Raw genomic sequence first — 19,518 nt, 5'->3', positions numbered from 1 at the left:
TGTCATTGTGTAACACAATCTTGTGCACCCCACCCAACTTGATCCCTTTTAAACGCACTCACTCATTCTCCTAAACATAAAAACAGACTAAATTAGTATACAAACACCATTTAATATCCATACAGCAAAGCCCTAAGTACTGTTCTTCTCCTAAACTTTTATCACTTTTACTTTTAGAAATTCAGTAAAAAGAAAAATAAATAAATTAAAATATATATATATATATATATATATATATATATATATATATATATATATATATATATATATATATATATCTTTTTATTTGGTTAAATACAATGTGACTCCACTTAGTTTTAAGAGAAGATATTTTCTCTTGTCCCGCAGAACTGAAACCTTATTGGCCTATTTAAAATAGACTAATGAGTTTTTTAGAATACAGTTCCCTCTCAAGTTTCAGAGAGTAGGCTAGAACAGGTCTGGGGAGTAAATAAGAGAATATTTCCTCTTTTACAAACCAGTTATTTGTGCTGGTCTGAAACTTAAAAAAGGGGAGAAGTTGGGTCGGTAAAATTATATATTTTTGTCAAGTTTGCCTTATGTATTGTTTGTTTTTTACTTCTACCTCATGGCACCCTTTCAGGTTTCTTGCAAGATTTAAAGCAATAACAAATAATGTACACCGAAAAATGTGAATTGTTATTCCACTCTGAAATTTATGTAAGGATTTAGGAGATTAGACCTGCTTTTGCTTCCACTGAGATTTTAAGATTAACATTTGTGACCAGTTGAAAAATTACAAGGCAGATGCTGCAGGATCCAGGGCAGATATCTGTTCTGCTTGTGGAAGGTGAACTAAATGATTAAGCCCCTTTTCCAGCCAGTCCCTTTCCATATTTTCTGTAGTTCTAGAAATAGTGGGTGATGCTTTAAAAGTCTTGTTTAAGATAAGTAGCCTTCATTTTGAAGCATCTTTCTGCACCTTAATGTAAAGATGAATTATCTCATGTAAAGATGTTCGTTAAAAGACACAACAAAGGGGGAATTACCGGCTGACTCACTACACTGTAGCCTACCTGAGAGGTGTGTAGAGGCAGATAACTCAGTAATATCTTTTATACCTACATTTTCTCACAGGGTGGGTGAGGCTTACACACACACTTACCACTCAGGCACGCAGGGCGAGGCTAATCCACATTCCAGTGTCATTGCAGACACCAAAGATGCTGCGGCAGTTGTCAAACAGATGATGAGGCTTTTATTATGACCCAATCAGGGGCAAGAACAACACAGTCAACACATACAGAACAGCAGCATAACACATGCTGCATCAGATGTGTTTGTGCTAAAACAAGGGCTGAAATTAAGCTGTTAAAGAAGCAGGGCTATGAAAAAGAAAAAGAAATCTAAAGTTCCATAAAACATGACTTCTGAAATTGGTTGTGCATTAGGCTTATGAAGAAAAAAAACTGTGTGCATAAAATTAGCTAAATTGATCCATGGCGTGTCAACGGGATCAATATGTTCACCTGCAACAGGAGCTGTGGCCTCAGATTTGTCTCCTTCTAGTGGTTAGATTGAGACTGTAGCTACCATGGACCTTACATATTGGAGTTATGCAGAGTTCACTTTCAATTTTCTCTCTTCATTAAGTTTCGTAAACCTCAATTGCTGAAAAAGTTATGGCTTTTCAAAATGGATCTATGACATGAGGATATTTTGTCATTGTATTAATTACAATGTCTACTTACATTTTGAACAAATTGTCTTGAAAGTTAAAATACTTCTACTTCAGCCTGTTTTTTTCATTGTAGAGATCATTGCTTCAACAGTCACTGTCTGAACACACTTTAGCTTAGACACACTGTTGATTAACTTAAATGGTAATATAACCTCAAAGTAAATCAGATGAATATTTTATCATGTAACATATTTATCATGCAGGCAGCACCAGTCACATGTGTAGCTTATCTGTAAAGTGTGTGAGTCAGTCAGTTAACCATAAGTCCATCTGTTTCATCTCAATTAAAGTGTTACCAGTTTCAGTTTAAATATAAAGACGTCTTGAAATAGCAATTGAGCAAATATAACAATTGCCTTTATGCAAATATATATTTATAGCTGCAAAGTGTTCTATGTAAATATACAAATGTTGATTAGAGGCAACAACTCTTAGTCTTCCGTTTCCTTATTTATCACCAGATCAGGCTGTTCCCGGCAAAGATGTCACAGAGGTCAACAATCAAGGGCTCAGAGCTCTGTCATCAGGAGGGCTCTTAGTATCTTCTCTCTGTCCAATCTCATCTCCTCTCCACTGTAAACACAGAAAGATAAACACAGTAAACACAGGTCTATTGCTCTTTTGCTTAGCTAGGCACGTTAGCTTAGCAAGAATACCTTGTGTTGGTTTTCAATATTATGGTTTGATTTGGCTATGGTCTAATATACTGTGTGTGGTTTCACAAGTACCATTTCTTCGTGTTTTGGAGCATCAAACTGGATTTGCTAGAGACAGGAAAGAGAAGGCAAATAACTGGGTCCCCAAAACTAGCCAGAGCGCTAGAAAGTTCCCTTTTGTTTTTTTTTGTTTTTTTTTTGTTATAGTTGCATCACATCATCTGTAGTTCTAACCAATTAACATTTAATTTCATCTCAAAATTCATATTTTTATTCAAAAATTTCTTTGTATTTGGGTGTTAGCTTTACAGCATAGCGTAGGCCTGCACTATCCATTTGAGATACTTAAGTTATCTAAAATAAGAATCTCAGCAGAAGAAAAATGACAAAAACAATGAGCTACAATTAAAGATGCATTTCCATTTGTTTTAATGTATTTAATGTTTTTCTTTGTTTATTATTCTTCTACAGGAATGACACTGGTCAAAACGGATAATCAGTAGGCCTATGCTATATGCATTTAATAGGCTTACATGAACAAATAATTATTTTAGTATTTTTCCAAGCTCACATGTCAAATTTGTGATTGCTTCAGCCTCTCCGACATTAAATTCTGTTCCCTTACTCTGTCAAAAAAGGAAGACTTAAAGAAATCATCAGGTGGGTAGGGTATTATAAGAGCAAATGTTTTACTTTATATAATTAATGAGAATCACAGATAATTAGAACATCATTAACAGCAAGGTTGACGCCATAGATATCTGGTATGCATCTGAACCATCAGGCTACGAGGATAACCCAAAGATGCTTGCTTATTTTAAAAAACTTTTGATAAAGGCAAACTAAAGAGTAACTGTGCGACTCTGATGAACATGGAGTGTTTACCTGTCATTTTGTTCAGCAAGGTAAGGGACCAGATGAGGGATGGAGCTATGATAGTATGAAGGAGAGAAGTGGGGAGAGGGCAAAGGAGAGGGACTGCATGGACCACTCAGCTCCAGGGCCGGCATATTATCCGCCTGGAATACACATCAATGTACACACATCCTTTTTGTGTAGTTACAGGTGATGCTTAAAGACTAATCTGATGCAAAGTAAGTTAAGCGTTGTGCATAAAAAAACATTTTTGAAGTGTGTAGGCATGAAATAATGTGTGTGTGTTACCTGTGGGTATATTGATGGCTGTATCTGTTTGTCCAATGAGTTTGTAGATCCTGTCTTCACTGTACTCTGGGAAGAGATGGCTGCAAGTGCTTCTGGTAGATTATCCTCATCTTCATGGTTGCTGATGAGCAACACATTTAGAGAAAATGAGTCTTACATGATCTGCAGACTGTTGCGAGAAAAATGTCAGAATGTAGATAGCATTTCTTTTGCACGAAAGACGTGTCCAAAGTGCAATTTCAGTCATCATCGGTAGTGTGTACTTACAAGCTGAACTGTCTGACCAGTCTTTTTCTGCGGGCGGTGCTTGTGTTGGATTTTGACTGTTGTGTCTCTGAGGTGAGTTTTCGGTCATGGCATTGTGGCGTTCTGTCTGCGGTCAAACTGGATGTAGCCGATTCTTGGGACAAGCTCTGATATCTGTGTAAGTTTAAAAAGAGGATTTAGTTTTAATAAAATAAGCATGAAAAGAGCACCGAGTAAAAAAAGTGAACATAGGGTGAGAAAACTGGCCTGTCGTTCAGGGTCTGGTTTGAGTTCTTGCCTCTAGGTGTCATTGGTGCTTCTTTCTACATTATGTACATCAGGAGAAAAGGACGGCTTTTAGCTACTCTGCAGAAGGATTAGAGTTGTATGAAAGTTTGTTACTCACCCTGAAAGCTGCCTCCATCTGGGCCTTAAGGATGTTGCACTTAAGATGGTCAGGGTGTATCGCCGGAGATGCAGGGGGGTGCAGAGATTTTTCTGACAGCTGCTTCTCTTCTCCCTGGCAGCAGAACAGAACAGGAAAGAAGGTTAGGAAACTGGGGCAAGGTCTTATTGTGAGCAAAATGGAAAAAACAAGCATGTGGGAAAAGTGGTTGACCTTGTTGTCCATGTTGATGTGCAGTGATGGCCACGGGGCAGAGTCACTGTCTGATTCCAGAGCTTTGAGCACAGACTGAGAGATGTCCAACTCATCTGCAGGGCAGGGAGGGGCTCGGCGCTCTGATACACAAACATTTTATAAGAAAAAAAGAAAAAGATATTGAGGAAATGTTGTTGAAAAAGGTTTTATGAGAGAAAAAGCTAAATTAGTATCTACATTTTTCAACAGTCTCAATGTATTAAATTAATAGGTAACATCTACATTAGCAACTTTGACAGTCCCAAACTTAAGGGGCTCAGGGATGGCAGTCCGTAGGGACTTGGGTTGGGAACTGGAGGGTTGTCGGTTTGAGTCCCGGCGCAGATATCAGTCTGGTGGAGAGACAGCTGGAGAGATGCTAGACCACTTCCTGGGCAAGAGCTTCCTTGAGCTTCCTTGAGCCGGTCCCTCGCCCTGACACCTCTCCATTAGTGCATTTCCATAGGATCCTGTTTGTGCACGTTTACTGTATATTTCAGCCTGTGTGGGCCTATGTTGCATGATTCACAGAGTGTAAAAACCTAATTTCCCTTTGGGGATCAATAAAGTAAATTTTAACAAAACAAAGTAGTTAAGACAGACATAATACTTATGTTGGCTCAAAAAAACTTCTGTAAGAATTAAATCGGGACCTTGACTTAATGAAAAATATTTCTTTTAAGTGGGAAATAATAGTTTTTATGTGATTGTTAACCAGCATACAGCTACACACGTCCAGTGCCTCACTGTACAATAGAGTCATAACACAGATCTGCTGATAGACACTGAGAGTACTCACTGTTCTTGTGCGTGTGCGTGTGCGTGTGGCACAGCGTGTCCTGGGTGTGTGTGTGGCGGCGGTGATGGTGGTGGATCTTGCCGGAATATGAAGTCTCATTCTCCTCGACACTGAACTGATGGTCTGAAGCAGGACTGTTCAAAGGGAAACTGAAGATGGCATGTGATCAAACAAATACCCTTCCAAAAAGCTGCAACTTAAACTGACTCTCCCATGTGATTAGGCCATTATGTTCCAACTAAATCCTCTTTGGCTAGCTTCTAACCACTCTGACTTCTTGATTTAAGAAAAAAAGCATATTCTTTGAAAATTCACTACAAATGAAAAAGAGAGTGCATCGCTATAAAGAAATTGGGTTGAAGTTATAAAACAAATGCCAGACCATTATTTTTGCAATGAAAAATATTCTGTTTATTCACAAATTAAAATGGCAACATCCCGAGGCAAATTTTGATCTATGTAAAGGTTACAAAGTCAAAGACACACAACTACACACCTACACACACACACACACACACACACACACACACACACACACACACACACACACACACACACACACAGACAAATTAACATAAAAACATTGGTCCAATTGTTTGTAAACAGTTTATTCTGAAATTATAACCTGCTATAAATTCACTCAAAATTTTTACTTTTTAAAGCACAACACCATTTTTGCAGGACTCTAGTTCATGCTTCTGTTTCACACTGAACTACATGCTATACATTTTAAAGCAGCTTAATCCCAAAACCAGCATACAGAACATCCCTTTCACCTGCGGAGGAAGACCTCATTGATACTTGCATCACTCAATTTCACCTAAATTGAAGGGATTTGGATAAATTAGCTGTGACAAACTTTCTGAGAAGTCTACATATCCAGGCACTGAAAAATAAATCACACCTACATGGAATGTTCAGCCAAACCAAGATAAAGTTTCACATGTGTTATGTTGTTTTCTGTAGACTAATTGTATATCAGTCTGATACTGGATGTCTATATGGGAAGGAATAAAAAAGGCAGTAAAAACCCAAACTGATGCATCACACAAAAATATTTTAGTGGGTTTTTCAGAAGCAATGTTAGCATTTGACCAACTAGATTTGCGAGATAATCCAGGATAATCATGCTCCATCTTTTGGAACCAATCCTTAAATTGGGGGGCTTTGGGGAAGTATAATGATGCTATTGTATTAGTGAGCTAGTTGTGGACTACAATTTGAGATCCATTATTTAGCCTAAATTCATTTAGGTGTGAGTAATTTGGAATTAACTTAATGCTAAAAAAGGTATAAGTAGGTCCACTTTGTAAGTTACCCATTGATGTACAGACATATTTCCAGATAGCTTTAATGACAAAGTAATGTATTGTATCTAAAAATACAACGATTCTATGAGAGGATCTGTGGTTATACAGTGCAATTTTTTGTCTATGTTTTCCAAGCAGATTTATGGCCTTGATTCAAATGTCAAATAAATAATGTCATCAATCTGAATATTACGTTGATTGTTATTATATCTGTTTGCTCAGATTTAGCTGAGCTATGACCCAGAGAAGGGGCTCAATTTCCATCACTCGCTACAGGTTGTTTCCGAACATCATTTTGCATCCGTCCCGTTAATTTGATGCAGTATCTTTGCCTACGTATCATTCTTAGTGTCCCCGCCTTTAACTCTCTCTGGGTCCCACATGAAGGGAGTATGTCTGATGAAGGTGTACACTGAAACACTTAACAGGCATAGATGATGACAGGGGGTTATGAGGATGATGAGGATGATTTTTCTTCCTTTAGGCCCATCAGCAGAGCTTCCTTCCTTGGGAAACCAGTTTGATTTAAGTCTCAGAGTTAAGAGTCTGGGTTTGAAAACAGCTTCCCAGCTCAAACAGAGGTCAGAATGCAGTCATGACCTTATCCCTGTAAACCACACTGATGGATCCTGGGAAGGTGCCACTGGTTCGCTCAGAGGTGGGAGGATGACTGGACATGGGACCTGCTGCCTCAACAGAAGGCCTGAATATGACAGCGAGATGAGGATCAAACACACACACACACACACACACACACACACACACACACACACACACACACACACACACACACACACACACACACACACACACACACACACACACACACACACACACACACACACACACACACACACACACACACACACACACACACACACACACACACACACACACACACACACACACACACACACACACACACACACACACACACACACAGCAGTAGAAAAGACACAGACACGTGAGGTGTATGAGTGATGTGACAAATGGTGAAATGATAATGTTGTTGAGGAAAAACGCAGATGAGTGAAACTTGCCCTTTTGTCTTCTTACCTGTGTGGCGGTGTGTGTCCAGAGGGCTTCAGGTACACTGGAGGTGTAAGAGCAGGGTGGGACGGGTGCCACGCCTCGTGACCAATAGGGATGTTGTGTTGGTACTGGAGGGGAGGAGAGAAGACGGATTGAAGAGAAGCTTAAATAAAATGTTGTCACAAAGCCGGAGCCAGATCAGCAGCTGCAGCATGCGTGTGTGTGTGTGTGTGTGTGTGTGTGTGTGTGTTTGTGTATATTTGGGTTATCTGAAGTCACTTACGGGATGTAGGCTGGGATCAGGGCTGGCGTGAGAGCTGGAAAAGAATGACAATGATCATAAATAGCAGAACAAAAACAGTAACTGTCAGCATTTATTTACTTTGAGCGTGCTTTTGTCCAAGGCCCATTTTAGTCTTAGATGTCAGAATATCTAAGCTATTCTTTATTCTCATCTTTGAGTTGAAGACTAACTGTTTCAAAGCATCTTACAGTGTCCAACTTTGTTTTATCTAACAAACAAAAAATGGAACAGTTTTTTTTAACTTAAGGTAGAGGTAAGAGGAGAAGGAATAAGTGTCAAAAAATGTTCATGTATGTACTACAACATAAATATAGCTGTGGGTGTTTTGTGTGTTTTTGTTTTTACCTGATATGTGATGGCTTTGCAGGTGAAAGGGCAGCTAACAGAAAAAACACAATATTAGTTATAGACATGCAGAACATAGGAAATGTTCATCTTTATCTGCTTTTTTTTTTAATCCAGTCTCTAGATTCTCATTTTTCACCAACCCTTGAATCTTCATTCATTTCTTTAATGCAGGGCTCTAAGAAAAACCATCAGACAAATAGAAGGTGTGCGGACGTCAGCACTGCCAGCCCTGAAGTAAATACAGTCTACAGTCTGCACTTGATCATTCATGTATAATAGAGAGAAAGAGGCCTGTGATGCTGCTGTGGATCACAGAGGGTGGCAAGTGTGGAGGAGTGAAGAGTGCTGCAGGTGCTTCTGACAAAGTAGAAGGGTGACACTTAAGTGAAAAAACCGGGCACTTTATTTTTAAAGAAAAAGGAGCTTTTATACGTTTTCTGAACCTGTTGAACCACCCCTTAATTTCAGATATTTCTAGATAAAAACTATCGGCTGCAGTTTTTTATTTAAAATTAGCAGCCATCATGTAAGTGTTTTTAATTAGAATGCATGAAAACAGTCAGTGACCTTCATGATGTAACACACCCAGATACATAAAGAAAAAAACAGGTGCTGTTAAAAGCGTACTGATAAGACTCACCTTTGCCCAGCGAGTGTGTGCGGGAGGGATATCTTTTGCTCGGCCTTCTCTCAAACGTGCTGGCTCTTCTCAGTCTGCCTCCATGAGTGGCCTGATATTCTGTCTTACCACTGAGAAATAAAAGTGAAAGGGTCAAATAGAGCTGTCATTGTTTACTTCAGGGTAAAGATTAATATGTTTAATAATAAATGAGCCTACACCTAAAGCTACTAAAATACACTAAAAGAAATGTTAATATAGTTTAAAAAAAAAAAAAACAAGCCAGAAATATTTAAAATAGCTATTCCTCTTCCAGGAAAGTTGCACTGGTGTATTTTCAATATAATAACATATTACACTTTACAGCTGTTATAGTTTTTACTCCGGCACCTGTAGTTTTTAATCCACAAAACCTGAAGGTAAAACAAACTTCACACTGCTTTTGTTCAGCTGCTTCGACAAATGACAAGAAGTGCCGGTCATGTGTAAGACTGTCTTTGACTATTTCAAATAATTGTCAGAAGAAAACAAACAATATAAAGGGGATATTTCAGTCGCCTTAGGAACAGATTCATGTAACCATGGATACACTGTATCCATAGATACAAAGGTTTTATGTGACATAGAGCTAGTATCAGTGCTGGCCCCATCTACCTTACCTAGTGAGCAAACTACTATTATCCTTCTTCAGTGCATTTCAGCACTTATTAACACATAATAAAGTAAAAGGAGCAGGTGTAAGTCTGTTGAAGTGCTCTACCTGAATCGGAAACGTGAACCGAGCCGCGTGAAGTCACTGCGGCTGGCCTTGCCTGTGGTTGGTTGACGCAGCCGGAAGAACGCGTGGCTCTCCACGGCACACTTCCACAGGTGTTTACAGCTCTTGGCACTGGCCAGCTGAAACACAAATGTGTGCTCCTGCTCACGACCCTGCGCGGCCAGGAAACAACCTGTTAGCCACCTGATGTGTGTGAATGTGTGCATATGCTTCTTAACAGTCAATGATGAGGGGACAGGACAAACCTGATCGTCATCCTCCACCACGGCCAACGTGAGTCGACTCTTCTTAAAGTCTAGCAGAGTGATTTTGGGCCTGAAAACCACACAGAGACAAAAATTAAAGATCTTTTACATGGGGCGGGGTGGCAGGAGAAGCTGAAGACAGTCCGAGGGGAAAAGTGGGGAGAGCGACTTTGGCATAGAATGACCCCAAATGTAGAGTCAGGATCTGCAGTTGAACCTGTGACCACTTCATGGGGCGTTTACTTTACCAACTGAGCTAGCCAGCAGCGAGACAAATATTAGGTGAATTGCATACAGCAAGACCTCTTCCTTTTCAATTGTTCAAAAGTAGTCAGCAGCCCTCTCCTGTCTGGCTTAATTGATGAGTGGGTGAACACATTTTTTAAAAACTAATTCATTTTAACAATCACTGCTGTTAACATTGAAAGGTGGGGAGCCAGATGGCATGATGCATTTTAAGAATCCAGCAGGTGTTTCCAATATTTTAATATTCTATTTTATTTCATATATTGTTTTAATACCTGTATATTCTAAATGTAATTGTTCTCTGTTTCATGCATGTTGTGAGTTTTAGACATAATTCATCTAAAATCCTTCAGTGCCACAAAACTAAAATATCAACTTTACTAGTTGTTTTAACTCTTTGAAAGGTTCTCACTTAAGGAAGCTTTGGATGACAGATGAGTTCTTACCAAAAGAAAAGGCCAATTTTGTTGGAGCCTTCAAACACTAAGATGCCAGTAGGAGTGAGACCGAGTGCGTATTCTCCTCCATCTCTCCCCTGAAAACACAGCGCACACTTTTAGTTCTCACACAACACACCTGTAACACATTGGCACTTACTAACAATGAAACACACCTTCACAAAATGCATATCTACTCCGTAAAGCTCCAGCCACTTGCACTTGTTAAGAAATGAGATCTCTGCTTGAGACGGGCTTTTTCCCCTGTGAATGTAAAAAACAAGACACCACTTTGAGTTTTCACAGCACCAACATCACTCCCCCCCCCCCCCCCCCCCCTCACTGACACAGTGACAAAGAAATGTATCATAAACATCACTTCCTGACCTCTGCTGATAAAAGGTGCTAGCTCTAAGGGACATGCTGACCCAGACTTCTTGTGTGTAAGGATGACTCTGTATGTAGCACTGCTTCATCACTGTGTGGCTCAGTCAGCCCAGTGGAGTGCAGCATATGTTTATGTAATCTAATCCGAGATCGGAGCAATCAGACTGGGTTAAATACTGCTTCGAATCAATCAAGACCCTCCAGGGATTAATCCCTTAATCCTTCATACAGGCCAGTGACAGAGAGGCAGAGTAGGAGGAGGCGGGAAGGGAGGGAGAGTGAAATTTAGATGCCCTGATCTGGGGGGACGCTGGAAGTCAGCAGCAGAATGACTCTCTCCCTGCTCTTTGCCCCAGTATTTTCATCCACTAAGGAGATCGACCAGCCTAGGTCAAATCACTGCTGGGCGCCCACAGTGAAGTATCATTTGAGTTAATCTTGGTTCCTGAGTCAAAATTTAAACTTTTTTTTGTTTTGTTTTATCCGTCCAATTTCTGAAATCGGAAATGTTGTAGCTAAAACCTGACACTGAATTCAAAACATACAAACTTACCTGAGGTCCAACCACCTGCCGAAGATGTCTGCCTCCATGGCCTGGCTTTGTTTGGGAGAGAAACGAAACTCTGACACCAGCACAGGAGAGTGCTCCAAGGGGTCACAGTCTCCTAGCTCACCTGAAAATGAAACCAGAAGTTTACACAAACAGATACGAACAAGAAACACATAACTGTAGCTGTGTAACTGTAATGCTTCGAAATTTGGATTGCACAATTTCATCTAACATGTCTTGCTGTAACACCACCATTTGCTATAGTGCAGTAGTGTAGTTTTCACTGGCTGCAATTATCTGAAGATGTTATAGCACTTTACATAAAAGCGTATTAAACTATTTATTTATTCCATTGGTTTAACTTAAAAGCAATAACAGTTCCTTGTGTTGGTGCATCCTCCGACATTTTGACATCTAAGATTTGAGGTTAGATACTACAAACGAACAACCTTTTTAATACACTAAATCCATCCTGCTGCCTTCTTAGCTTTGTCTGCATCTTTTGGGTTCGATTTCAGGTCAAACTCTCTTGTATCATTTGGCCAGAAAAGCCTAAAGTCTAAGAAAGTGAATCAAGTCTCTGCTCACAACTGCTTTACCACTGCATGTCAAATTTCACAATAAATAAATGATCAGATGTATAAAAGTTTTAGTTTTCAAGTAAAATTCACACCACAGAGTGATGAATGTTGATGAATACCCTCTCAGTACATCAACATTTAATCAAAATGCTTTGGAAAACAGTTCACAGTGCTGTGAAAGACATGATTCATAGGCATTCGCTAAAACAAAATGAAGTTAACATGAAAGAATGTATGAACTCTACTTACTTTGTAAACAATATGCCGCCAGCTCAACTGAGACATCATACGGACATTTCAGCCTGATCAAAGAAAAGAGACACAGGTGGTGAGCTGCATTCATAAACGTGTTGGAAAGACATTAAAGTATCTGAATGCCCACTTATCTGAAGTGGCAGCACACGTGTGTGTGTGTGTGTGTGTGTGTGTGTGTGTGTGTGTGTGTGTGTGTGTGTGTGTGTGTGTGTGTGTGTGTGTGTCAAGGAGGAAAGGAGCAACCCTTTTCCTAAAATAAGCAGCCCTCTCCTGTTCCTGATCTTGAGCTTTATAATAGAGCTGGACTCTGGGGATCCGTGGCCCAGATAAAGCCGGGAGGAGGGAGTGGGGTAACATGCTGTCTGAGTGGGTGTGTGTGTGTGTGTGTGTGTGTGTGTGTGTGTGTGTGCGTGTGTGCGCGCACAACTTTGTGTTTATGTGCGTGAAAAAACATGCTCCACTGTACAGAAGTCCCCGAAAACTATAATGTAGGTGACCTGTGTGGAAAATACCACAGCTTTGTGTTTCTAGTTGGCTTGACTCTACCTGGGAGATCTAGAAGACTTCATAGATCAGGGTAAGGACTCATGGGGGGATGTTTTAAACTGCATGTGGATGTGATGTTCTTTTCAAGTTAGGTTAGGTTAAGGTCAAATTAAAGATTAATATTTCTCTTAAAACCTATCTTTAGCATCTTTGAAGTAAAGAATTCTTATATTCTATTTACACATTCACTTTCACAAGATCCATCTGTAATTTTTTATTATTTACTTTTACGCATGTTTGAGCCTCTACATGTCCATGCTGATTTATTAATAGCAATAATGCAAAATAAATGTGTTTTTTTTCCATCTTCTCTTTTTCTTGGGACCAGTAAATCTTTGATATTCGTGAGGAATGGCCCAACTTGTTGGTAAGGTCCAGCAGGTATGGTGACAAAAACACCCTGTATTATTTGTCAGACGTTCTAATGTAATGCTTTGTTAACCTTTCCTCTCTTGTTTGTTTGTTTCTTTAATCCTTTCAGTTTCCTGACAGCATTTTCTCTCTTTCACTCACATTCATACCCATCATACCTAACATATCTTCCATTTATCAAGGGGCTCATGATCAGCTCAGGTAACGCATCTTCTTCCAGGCCTCCATTAAAACCTGTATGTGATCCGTCTATGTTAATTAGGTTCCCCTCCAAAGAGCCTTGAATCTCCTCTCCCTAATCAATAAACTCTTAGTTTTAACTTCTGAAAACAAGATTGACATCCCTCTAATGTCTGTCCACTTAGCTATAAACCAGTTGTGTTAGCTCAGCCTTAAGATTAGAAACAATCCTGGCTTTTTACAAAAGCGTATAATAAAATGACATACAGTTGACTTTAAGTAACAGAAATTGTATTGTCATATTGTCATAACAGAGATTAGCATATAACATTTTATGTGAGTTTTTGGAAGACCTGAAAGGAATTTGGAGAACATTAATTAGAGCAAGGCTCGCTCTTTCTTCTTCTTAATAGTCTGTGAAAAAAAAAGCTCAACTATTCTTTACTGTATTTTATTATGTGTCAGATTAGAGTGCATTCAAATTGCTCAGGAACTTACTTTCCAGACAGAATATCTTGTCGAAGCTGCAACACAAACAGATACCTGTTGGTGTAAGAGAACAAAGAGTGAGTAGCTAAACATGGAGATAAATCAATTGAAGTATCACTTGCCTACCCTCCTCCCTAACACATCATTTGTTTTAACAAGTCTCTGTCCGTTCGGCCTTGATTTGAATCTGCCCACAGCAGCAAAGTAATTAGCCCAACATCCCCCTTGGACCTCTGCATGGGTCTCCAGAGAAAACTGTGTGTTGTGCTCTGTGTGTGTGTGTGTGTGTGCGTGTGCGTGCGTGTTTCAGGTTTTTACCTTGTAAATTCCTCTCGCAGGTTATTTGGCTCTGAAGAGTAAAATTTCACCCTAAAGAACAGTCTGTATGGAGGCCCATCTAAAATAAAGAAAAGGGGAGATAGATGGGGAGAAGTGTGAAAACAAGTTTTGTCAATTAAAAAGACAGGAAATGATTAGGAAATATATTATCAAAATCAATCGCATCCCACATAAATTGATTATTTTATCCACTTTACATTCGTTTTTTCTGTATCTATCTCTGTCCACCCACATATTTTATACCTGTTTTTATGCTGCTTTCCTGATTCACTTCTACATTAAACAGACTTTCTTTTAGACAATTACCCCATGAAAAAAGGAGCAGCAGACAATGTAAAACATCATTAATCCATCTATTCATGACCCGTGTTAGGAGCTGGTGAGCAAACAAGGCTTGGACTCCTAATGCACGTGCTAATCACCATGTCAACAATGGATAATGCAGCACCTGTTCCCCACTCACCTGCTTCTACATGCACTCACTGCATGCATATACAGCACGCTGCACATTTTCCAGCACACACAACACAACACAATTATGGCTCACTTTGAAAACAGGTGGCATGATCTTACCTCGGATCTGTTTCTTTATAAGCTTGGTCATATCAAGCCAATGCTGAAAGATAGTGGAAAAAAAATAAGGTGAAAATGAAGAGTCAGATTAAGGTCTACTATGATAAAATTACAATCTTACTCACTGAGACTTGTTCCGTGTCCATAAACTGCAACCCAAAGTAGTCCGTCTCAATCAGATCTATGTGATACATGATCTGGTCAAAAAGGTCCTGGCCTTTACACTTACTCTGCAAAAGAACAAATAAAATACCAAAGGCGTAAGATGGTTGTTTGTTTAAATAAATGTATCTTCCTTGATAACCGGAGCGAGACAGAACGCCAATCACAGATATATTTATATTAGCATATATCTTTTAAGATATGTGCCAATGTGAAAATGTTTTTTTTCCCATGAGGAATAATATAGAGAATAATGTTTGGGGTGACTTAGAACTATTATCATTATGTAGCACACTCCAAGTCGAAAGCTTACAGTACTCTGTGGAGCACATGTTACAGAGCACCACAGCTAAGCAGATGAATGTAAGCCTTAGAACCAGTTGACAGTATATAATAATTTTAAATACTCTTTGGTACATTTTAAGAAAGCAGCCTTCTGAGTACCTCTTCAGTGTCATATTAGTGACTTCAGTGAAATCTATTTTCATTCACGCTCATGCAGTCCTTAGGCCTTTTTACACATGCCCTCCTGAAAATTTCAAGAGCTTCAAGAGCGCCGGCTGCACATATCCTTGCTCTTTCACAGGTCTGTCAAAGCCCAAAAATATCTCAGTCAGCAAAATATGAAGTTAACAGGACGATTCAGAAGTCACAGTGTGACTATTACAATATTTCAAGGATGGGAAATCACAGTACTTTTGTCCAGAATATTACATGCTGTATTCACTCAGTTTCTCTCCAACGTTTGAAGTTTGGCTGGTAGGAAAAAGTCCAGATAAAGTTGAACTGAAAGCTTTGGACTTTGAAGCTCACACATGCAGCTCAACCCCAGGAACAGTTTGAGAAATACTCAGGAGTTTTGTGCATGTGTGAAAGCACTGAAATCAGCCGCAAGATCTGCTGTATAGGTGAATGACTCGCAATCAATTTTGGATTAGTATCACTCTAAAAACTTTGCCAGGCTTTAGGATTGAGGTTGATAATGTATCTCTCAATCAATTGACAGTCAGATGGATCCTGGATGCCCCATCAAATTAGGCATGAAAACAAATTACAAGCAGACTTGTTGTCCAAAACAAGAGCAAAATGATTGTGGGTGAACATCTTGCTCATAATGAGAAGAACAACCCCCCCTAAGGTAAAGAACACACAATCAAGAACTTGAGTCACTGCACTAAAGCAGAACGGCAGCGGCAACACTTTGTTCCAAACTCGAGCAGATAATTCTCATTGCCCTTTGTAAAGACCTCACCCTGGTCTGACCCATATAACTCACAGTGGGTGTGCAGAATGATAACAACCTTGTACTTTCCATCCTGATAGGCCGTCTGAATTTGTATAAAAATCTATGAGGAAATCAGTGTAGTGAAGTGACTCGAGAGAGAAGGGAAACAAAAAAACAAATCAACAGAATGCTCTTACTCATTCTGCAGCAGGCTGATTGAAATCATTGCCAGTATTACAAACAGAGAGTTGATCCCATTTCCTGTATTGTGTTTTGGCTTCACTCAGTATCAAGTGACAGACTAATGAGCTCTAATAGTTGAGTTTCAGCTCTTTCAGTGGACCTGACATGAACAAACTTGTTCCTACACACATGTGACTAAGCCAGCCAGTTTTGACAAGCCCTTTGTCATTTTATCATTAAAACGGCAACACCTCAGAAGAAGTGGTGGCTTTTTGTTATTGCTGAAATCTCCCAGTAGGTAGGTAAGAGACACACTCTCTACCCTGAGAACACGCTATACACTCAGGCCGGAGGTGACGCATGCATGCTACAGCTTTGGTGACACACACAACCTTCAAAATGAAAACCTTTCTATGAGAAGCCACTTACGCATGAATGCCCACACACTCGCTAATCAGCCCACCTGCCCCCTCGCACACTCGTGGCGATCGTCTGTGACACAGTGTCCCCACAGTGGAAAAATCTGATCTGGGAGTCAGGGAATACAGGGAGACAGAGGGAGATGGATGGAAGAAAATAAAGGAGCAGGAGAAGTAGAAGTAGAAGCAGAAAGATGAGAAGAGAGTGTGAAAGAGTTAGATGATGAGCAAGGGGAGCAGGCCACAGAGGGGGTGTGAAAGAAGATTAGGAGTGGAGTAAGAGGAGGAGAGACTGCTGGCAGAGGATCAGATACAGTATAACAGAGAGGAGAAGTAAAAAAGTGAGAGGGTGCTGCTGTGGGAGAGCAAACATGAGGGTGCAGCTTCAGGTCTGTCCTCTGTCTACTTAGATTTCCCAGCAGTCAGAATGGGGAATTAATGTGATGGATTGGATGATCATAACACCATCTGGAGCTGCACCTCTTACTGTACAGGAAAAGACCCACTCGCCAACACACACTAATGCAATACAGGCCACCATGGTACAACTTTTTAACCTTATCTGTGCTGACAAGCGCATTTCAGACACACTTTTTGCTGAATTAAAGTTGAGATAGTACTTCTAGAGATCTATATCATTAATCATTTTTTAGCCAATCAGAGGTCCTTAAGTTTCTTATTTTCTTTGCAAGCAAACCACAACTCCAAAAATAAAAGGGAGACGTGCAGACAATTTTAAAGCATTTTGGTTGCAAAATGTTCTTAATGAACTTTTACAATCCTTAAATGTAGCTGTCAGAAGTCAGTTTGTATAAGTAGAATAAATGGGGGAAAAGGTTGACTCCAGACTGAAGTATTGTAAATTGAATTCCAGCAGCTGTAATCCTTTCTCATTTCCTTGCATGGGACCACGAGAAACCCCTGTGATATCTCAGGGCCACACTTGGACACACACTGACCTAGCTCACCACCTAGTCCTGCTCTGTTTACACACTGCCGCTCAGTGTAAACACACCGGACAGGCTTCAGCGCACTCACAGGCAAATCCACATTGACATCCGAGCCGTCCAGCAGCAGCACGCGGCAGGAGATGGTGGTCCTTGCGGTCCCGCCCGCCGGGATGTGGACCGACGCCCCCCCTGTCACCACGGCGGGCGCGTGGATGACCTGCTGCTGATGGGCCAGGAGCAGGGGGTTCCCGGTCACCCCTCCTGCTCCCCCTCCTTCTCCTGTCCCTTTACCGTCCCGTTCGTCCGAAAGCGTAGTCTGAAAGCGGCTCCGGGAACGGCGGCTGAACGTCCGGCGCAGAAAGCCCATCATCTTCCTGATCCACAAGGCGAGGAGGTCCGCGCTGTGTTCGTGAACAGGGCTCCTTACAACAGCCTGTGAAGCCGGGGTCCTGATCCTGCTGCTGCGGCCGCCTCCTCCCCCTCGTTCTCCACGGGGCGAGGAGTCTCTCAGCTGGCTCGGAGCACACTTCAGGGCTCCGATCGCTCCTCAGGCTGGGTGTCGGCAACAGAGGGGTCACTCCGGCCGCATACTAATGAAACTAACGCAAATCGACCACCGTGAAGCCAACCAGTTGATTTCAAATCATTCCTCCGGGTGTGCACGACAGGACTGTTACGGAAATACAAGCAGCCCTCCTCCTCCCCCTGTCCTGTCCTCTCCCATGCACCTGCCGCCTGCTTTGCTCGCTGTTGCGCACAGACTCTAAAATCCCGGAGAAATCCCGTCCAAAGCTTCGCAGCAGAAGCTCCAGAATGACACAGGTCCAGGGAGAGAGGAGAGTTCTTGACACCTTTGGACAGGACCGGACCTCGGTGGTGGTTGTTTTTTTTTCTCACACCGGCAAACCGAAACTAGACTACCTCTCAGGTAAAACTCAACCAACGAAACTGGGCAAACAGAGTGAACTGCGCCTGCGTAAACAGCGCAGAACAAACTTCTGGTCCTCATTGAAAAACCGACCCACCAGAGACTGACAACCAGCGCCACCTGTCTGTCACGGGTCCGTCATGCGTGGGAATAGCAGATTAGTGGTTCCCAAGTTGTCCAAGGCGCCACAAGGCTCCTTGCATTTTCTCGTGCGTACAGTTTTTTTATATTTGATGTATTGTAGTCTTTTTTTTGTAATTGTATTGTCTTAACTGGACACTGAGTCTGTCATAAAGTTATGATTGACTGTTAAAGGGTGTCATGAAGGCAAACTCTAACTTCCACTAACATCCCTTTATGACTCATTTAAAAAGTGAATAAGGATTTGTCACTGATATTTATTTTTCTAGCTTTTCAGTTGTATTTTTAAGATCATAAGGGGTAGCCTACAATTATCCCCAATAAATATATATTAGCTATTGTTGCATTGGCTTCATCTACACTATATTAGTAAATCAAGACATTTGAAAAATTCTGTAGTTGTCTAATTGATTCCATTCTAGATTCTGAAATTCAAATTTTTTTGTCAATCTGAATGAAAATAGCTCTGCAACAGACAGCAATTTTCCATTTGTACAATAATCATACAGGAGAATTAATGAGTTCCGCCAAAATGAGTTTTCTTTCACAGAATAAAAAAAAAATACTCAAAATAAATATGCATACCCTCCTTGAGCAATTGGAACTCTACAGTACATAAAGAACAGCGTTTATATGTACAACATATTATAAGTTAACGAGATACGTAAACCCGCACAGCAATATTGCTTAGTGTCTTCCTGTAAGTTAACAT

General features: G+C 40.6%; 1 protein-coding gene across 2 annotated transcripts; it reads right to left on the bottom strand.

Annotated features, from left to right (window-relative positions):
* Positions 1-1,205: 1,205 nt before the first annotated feature.
* On the bottom strand, positions 1,206-18,806 carry epb41l4b (erythrocyte membrane protein band 4.1 like 4B). 2 transcript variants are annotated; one of them, XM_079343582.1, is made up of 23 exons: positions 17,826-18,805; positions 14,924-15,028; positions 14,799-14,841; positions 14,205-14,283; positions 13,896-13,940; positions 12,294-12,346; positions 11,467-11,587; positions 10,703-10,790; positions 10,536-10,624; positions 9,844-9,913; positions 9,581-9,750; positions 8,842-8,951; positions 8,199-8,232; positions 7,833-7,866; positions 7,574-7,677; positions 5,208-5,356; positions 4,388-4,509; positions 4,175-4,288; positions 4,036-4,091; positions 3,790-3,942; positions 3,523-3,643; positions 3,244-3,377; positions 1,206-2,275 (listed from the first exon to the last, which is right to left on the bottom strand). In XM_079343582.1, the coding sequence occupies exons 1-23, from the start codon at positions 18,105-18,107 to the stop codon at positions 2,212-2,214; spliced, it is 2,340 nt and encodes a 779-aa protein (XP_079199708.1). In that variant the 5' UTR covers positions 18,108-18,805; the 3' UTR covers positions 1,206-2,211. The 2 variants fall into 2 exon arrangements, with proteins under 2 accessions (XP_079199708.1, XP_079199707.1); XM_079343581.1 differs by having other exon boundaries at positions 9,581-9,913; positions 17,826-18,806.
* Positions 18,807-19,518: the final 712 nt, after the last annotated feature.

Source organism: Symphodus melops, assembly GCF_947650265.1.
Source record: "Symphodus melops genome assembly, chromosome: 5".
In the NCBI taxonomy this organism is placed as follows: domain Eukaryota; kingdom Metazoa; phylum Chordata; class Actinopteri; order Labriformes; family Labridae; genus Symphodus; species Symphodus melops.
This window is presented reverse-complemented; position numbering and strand designations above follow the sequence as displayed.